At 39.2% G+C, this 6,000-nt stretch overlaps 1 protein-coding gene and 1 gene segment (V, D, J or C); one reads left to right on the top strand and one right to left on the bottom strand.

Moving 5' to 3' along the window:
- The first annotated feature begins 1,083 nt into the window (after positions 1 to 1,083).
- On the top strand, positions 1,084 to 1,622 carry LOC133023723 (Ig kappa chain V-VI region NQ2-6.1-like). The segment is given in 2 exon segments: positions 1,084 to 1,180; positions 1,273 to 1,622. Coding segments are annotated over 2 exon segments (390 nt in total).
- A 1,269-nt stretch (positions 1,623 to 2,891) lies between these two features.
- Positions 2,892 to 5,192, bottom strand: LOC133023103 (immunoglobulin lambda-1 light chain-like). The gene is made up of 4 exons (XM_061090049.1): positions 5,097 to 5,192; positions 4,682 to 5,004; positions 4,339 to 4,375; positions 2,892 to 3,375 (listed from the first exon to the last, which is right to left on the bottom strand). Exons 1-4 carry the CDS (start codon positions 5,134 to 5,136, stop codon positions 3,050 to 3,052), a joined length of 726 nt encoding a protein of 241 aa, XP_060946032.1. The 5' UTR covers positions 5,137 to 5,192; the 3' UTR covers positions 2,892 to 3,049.
- Between the last annotated feature and the right edge of the window lie 808 nt (positions 5,193 to 6,000).

The following is a 6,000-nucleotide window of genomic DNA, read 5'->3' as shown; positions in this document are numbered from 1 at the left end:
AGTCAAAGTAAACAACTAAATACAAATGGTAAAAGTGTCTATTCCCACACATTTTTCATTGTGTGGGACAATGTGAGCTTCCACCGTGGCCCGCTCATCAGGGCGTGGTTCACTGCTCATCCAAGAATGCTGATGGTGCTCTTATCACCTAACTCCCCATTCCTCAATCCTATCGAGGAGTTTTTTTCTGCATGGAGGTGGAGGGTCTATGAGCATCGGGCTCAAAACCAGAGGTCCCTTCTCCTGGCAATGGATGCTGCTTGTGGTGATGTCACAGCGCATCGTGAAATGAGCCAAAGCAACCGAAAAAAACTGTAAACGATGTTGTCTAAACAAATTTTAAATCTGGATTTGAAATAGCTACCTCCACATTGTGCTGTTTAATCTGCACCACCTCATGTAAAGGGATAAGAAAATATACAGTAGACAGTGTAGTTATTTTGATTTCCCACTAGAGAGCAGCACTGGATCATTGATAGAAAGGCACATTGGGGGAGGGGGGACGGACTCATGTCTCAACTCCACTCTCTCATCTGCAGGATGCACCTGAAGGCCTCTTGTCTTTATATAGCTTCATGTAAATCATGAGGTTCAGAGTCAATTCACTGGACTGGAAACTGATGTTTCAGTTATTAGTTTGAGTCAATTCTAGCTTATGAATATTCATTATGAAAATATGTGCATGTCCTTGTGTCCTGCAATAGATGCCTCATTTTAAGATGCAGAAAACATATTAATCTCCCATCTCCAGATACTCCAACTGAAGCAACGCTTTTAGAAAGTCTCTTCACTCTCCTCCCTCCCAGGATGCACCTGCACTCCTCCTCTCTCGTAGCTCCATGTGAACAAAGAGTTTAAAAGGAAAAGTCTTGAACCAACTTTATTATATTACCTCCAAAACAAAACGTTTCAGTAATATCTATTTCAATCCTATTCAACTCAACTCAAATTCATCAACATGAAACCATTATCTAAGTGTCAAATAGATCTAACTGAAGCTCCTCCTCCTGTCCCTCTCTCAGTTTCAGAGTTGTATTAAATTGCTCCTCCAGCACCTCCTCTCCTCATCCTCCAAACCCTCTCATCTGACCCTCATCAGCCTCTCAAGTGACAAGGCCACTCTCAGCTCACACTGACAACATGCTGGGGACCCTCTGCACTCTCATCACCGCTCTAACATGTAAGGAGGCTGACTTCCTGCAGCTCCGGCCTCGTGTTGGATTCATCAGTCTGTGTGTTTCTCTTGACTCCGTGTGGTCTTGTTGTTTCCAGGTGTGAGTGGTGTGACGGTGGTGACACAGAAGCCTCCTGTTGTGACCGTGAGGAAAGGAGAGACAGTCACCATGGACTGTAACCTGGGGACTGTTACTGACCATTATGCTTACTGGTATAAACAGATTCCAGGAGGAGTACCTCAGTTTGTCCTGAGCTTTTATCATGGATGGAGTTCTACAAGCTATGGTTCTGGTTTCTCTTCTCCAAAATTCACATCCACTCATCAGTCGACATCTGATTATCGTTTGATCATAAACAACGTGGAGGAGGGAGACTCTGCTGTTTATCACTGTCAAACATGGGACAGCTCTGCTAGTGAAAACGTATCACAGTGGTTCACACTGTGACAAAAACCTCCTCACTTAACACTTCTGCTTTTTCTCCTGCTGACACATGTTGACCGACTGTGAAGCCATCAGGTGATGCTCTCTGTACACAGAAGTCTAAACCTCTGATTATACGTATATATAATATAACAAAATGTAAATGTCAAAACATCCAAGATTATTTTCCTGGATTACTACACAAATCTTAATTTTTGTGATTATATATATATATATATATGATATGCTAGAACAACACTAAAGCACAAATCATGATCACAGAAAAGCTTTTAAAATTGTTGAAATAATTATTGTGATAAGAACATTTTAAAATAACTTTCCCCTCATATTGAAACAATGAATTAACAGGAAGTGAGCAGCAAAGAATCAATGTGTTAATTTAATGAATAAAATGTCCTCAAAGTAATAAAAGTGTGACGCACATCTAGTGATGGTTGAGGTGATTGGTTATTCTATGCCAATCTAACTAATTTACCATTCCTTCATTTATATGCTTCATTCATCAATGTGTGATGATTAATACGATTTCAACAAAATTACTTAATAAATTCAAGTTCTAATCAGAGCAGCTCACAAACAGGACGTCAGCAGAAATGTTATCTGTGAAATCACATCAGTATTAACCCACAGGTATTAAACCCCCATGTTTAATGCTGCAGATAATGTGACAGCTTAGTTAGGAATAATTCAATGACCTGTCTGTTTCTTTTTCTAACAGATGCATTGTTGCCTCTTCAGCATTTGTCATTGGAGAACCTGAGTCAACTGAAGTTGTCACACTCTGACTCCTGGGAAGGAGAAAACTTGTTGTATATGTTCCCCTCCATGTCTCCAGTTTACACACATACTGCTGATTAGATAAAAAAAATATTTTAAAGAGAGCTGATATTTATATTATTTAATTAGGGCTATAAATAAGGAGAGGGGTTGCACAGGTGCATCCTGGGAAGAGACAAGAAAAGGTGGAGTGGAGAGTTGATGCTTCCGAGGATGAAAATTCAGATACAGTTACTACAAGTTTTCATGAGAACGTTACTACATTGATTCACTAAACCAAAATAAGGGAAAACTAGTTTTGCTCTCTGAGACATTTTGTACCTTTTCAAGTATTAAGAAAATTTTACTGACACAAACAGAAACAAACTTTGATGTCATTTGTGTTGAGAAACGTTATAACAGTATCAGGCACTTGTGAAGTTATTGTTAATGAAATCAAAATATTATTAACCCAGCTGCAGTGAGAACAAACTATTTCAGACGTGTTTTGTTCATAATGATTTTTTATTGAAAGCAACAGTTGCAAAGTTGATAGAACACCACCACCCAACCCTCACAACGTGTGTCACAAGCATACAAACTCATTCTCCTTCATGAAACAAGCACAAACAGGAAAAAAGAAGCAGGTTTTAAATGGTCATTCTGCTCCTCTGTTATTCTTCAGTGGTGCAGACGGACTTGTTGATGTTTTTCTCTGACGTCTGGGAGCCCAGAGACACTTTACATGTGTAAATCTTGTCCATGTTCCAGTCTGACGTCTGGATGGCCAGATAGCTGCTGATTTGGAAAGTCTGGTCCGGTTGCTGGACGGCGGTGCTGGTAGAGATCCCACTGCTCACTGGGCTCCCACCGACCAACCAGGTCACTTCTGCAAACGGCACAGACTGACTGGACAGACAGAGCAGACTGGCTTTGTTGGAGCTGAGCTCAGCACTGGACGGAGGGAAGACAGTCAGGACAGGAGGAGAGAGGCTGGAGCCTGGAAATACAACAAGGACATTAATTACTAGGAATACACTGATTGATAGAAAACATGACAGACTCAGTGAAGGATGAAGAGTGTTACATTTACAGTTTGTCTTTTTGAATTAACACTGTTAATAGATAATGATCCATAAGTCTTTAAAAATGTATTAATTAATTCATTGTCTAACAAAATTCCAATTGTTTTCCAATACAACTTTATCATTCAGTGTGAGAAATTATTACATTTAAGTTCTTACTTTTTCTGTTTACGATTTCAAAAAGAGAATCAAGATGAGTTAAAAACTTATCCTATGAACTAAACAACACATACAGTTGATCATCATTGTTTTTGTAAAGGAAAATAGATTTTACAAAGATGAAATTTCTCAAAACATGTGGAACTGAATAGTATATAAGTATATTCTTGTTAAAAACAGGCGAATTATTTGCAGAAAACATTTCCAGTTCTGTGATCATTGGCACATTTCTGTGTAAATTACAAAGTGTGGTATTAAGGCAAAGCTAGTAAACAAAAATATAAACATCATAAATTCACCAAATTAAATTTTAAATATTTTACACAAGAGAATTAAGATACGTCCAAAACTAATTATATAAACCAAACAACAAATACAGTGAATCATCTCTGTTATTGTAAAGGAAAATAGATTTTACAAAGATTACATTTCTCAAAACATGTGGAATTGAATATTATATAAGTTTATTCTTATTAAAAACTGGGGAATCAGTTGTAGAAAACATTTAAAGTCTTTAAATCATTGGCAACTTTCTGTGTCAAATACAAAGTGTAGTATCAAGGCTAAGCTGGTATACAAAAATATAGCAATCTTAAATTCATCAAATTAAATATTAAATATTTTACACAATCTATAAAACACACATTTATTCTTTTCTGTCCTTTTGGGTCTGAAGCAAAATATCAATAGTGTTTATTGAGGAGTTAAAAAGTTCTTACCAGTCACAATCAGCTTGGTCCCTTGTCCGAATACCACAGTGATTCAGTTTGTGCACATGGCTGTACAAAAACCTCCTGACGCTCTCTGAGGGGAGTGGAGCTGAAACTTCCTGTTGAGACCAACGTTCACTGTGAACGTCTCATTCTCTTCATCACTCTGTTAATTATCCAAAATATGAAAAACTGCTGCACTTTTTTCAAACTTTGTGTCTGCAGGACAATTGTTTCGATCACCCTCAATGTTTTTATGACTTATAGTGTTTGATGTTGTTTGGATGTGTTAACAGCAGCTGTGTGTCCCTCACTGAGGTTTTTGTCACACTGTAAATCACTGTGATACCCCTTCATCAGGAGAGCTGTCCCATGTGTAACAGTGATAAACAGCAGAGTCTCCCTCCTCCACGTTGTTTATGGTCAAACGATAATCTGTTGTCGACTGATGATTGGATGTGAATTTCGGAGAAGAGAAACCAGAACCATAGGTTGTAGAACTATGGCTTTGATGAAACAACAGTACAAACTGTGGAACTCCTCCTGGAATCTGTTTATACCAGCGAGCAGCGCTGCCAGTAACAGTCCCCAGGTTACAGTCCATGGTGACTGTCTCTCCTTTCCTCACGGTCACAACAGGAGGCTTCTGTGTCACCACCGTCACACCACTCACACCTGGAAACAACAAGACCACACGGAGTCAAGAGAAACACACAGACTGATGAATCCAACACGAGGCCGGAGCTGCAGGAAGTCAGCCTCCTTACATGTTAGAGCGGTGATGAGAGTGCAGAGGGTCCCCAGCATGTTGTCAGTGTGAGCTGAGAGTGGCCTTGTCACTTGAGAGGGTGATGAGGGTCAGATGAGAGGGTTTGGAGGATGAGGAGAGGAGGTGCTGGAGGAGCAATTTAATACAACTCTGAAACTGAGAGAGGGACAGGAGGAGGAGCTTCAGTTAGATCTATTTGAAACTTAGATAATGGTTTTATGTTGATGAATTTCCAAGTGGCAAACATATATATTCCAACCTATTAAATACATCATTAAATAAATCATTCAATAATTGAATAAGTTCAGATAGTGTTCTCTGCATATAGGACAGTGTGAATGTTAAGATGACTGAAAGAGTTGATTAAAGGATCTAAAGTTGATATTACAGAAGCGTTTTGTGTTGGATGTTATATAATGAAGTTGGTTCAAGACTTTTCCTTTTAAACTTTGGGATTTCACTGACCTCTGACCTCTTTGTTCACATGGAGCTACGAGAGAGGAGTGCAGGTGCATCCTGGGAGGGAGGTAGGTGAGTCATGGAGAGACGCTGCTGCACTAAAAATGCAAACGCCTTGATATTAAACCTGGATTTGTCATTTGTGTCGGTGAAACTGTTCTGAACTTATCCACTTGTTACTCTCTGGTGTGAGTTCTTGTGCAAAGTGAGGTGACCAATGATATTTTCAGAATTTGTGATGCCTGAAAAGAAAAGGAACAACTCTCCAGTCAACAGAGTGACTGACCGGATGAGGAGCTGTGGTTAAACTCATGGTTCACTAACCGTCTCACTTCTGGTCATCTCTTCTAAAAGATTTGTCCAAGATCCTACAGATGTCACTCATGCTGGTTTGTGCAACGTTTGAATCTTCACATTTCTTTGTTTCAGTTTGAGTAACTGGA

Source organism: Limanda limanda, chromosome 17, assembly GCF_963576545.1.
Source record: "Limanda limanda chromosome 17, fLimLim1.1, whole genome shotgun sequence".
Taxonomy (NCBI): domain Eukaryota; kingdom Metazoa; phylum Chordata; class Actinopteri; order Pleuronectiformes; family Pleuronectidae; genus Limanda; species Limanda limanda.
This window is presented reverse-complemented; position numbering and strand designations above follow the sequence as displayed.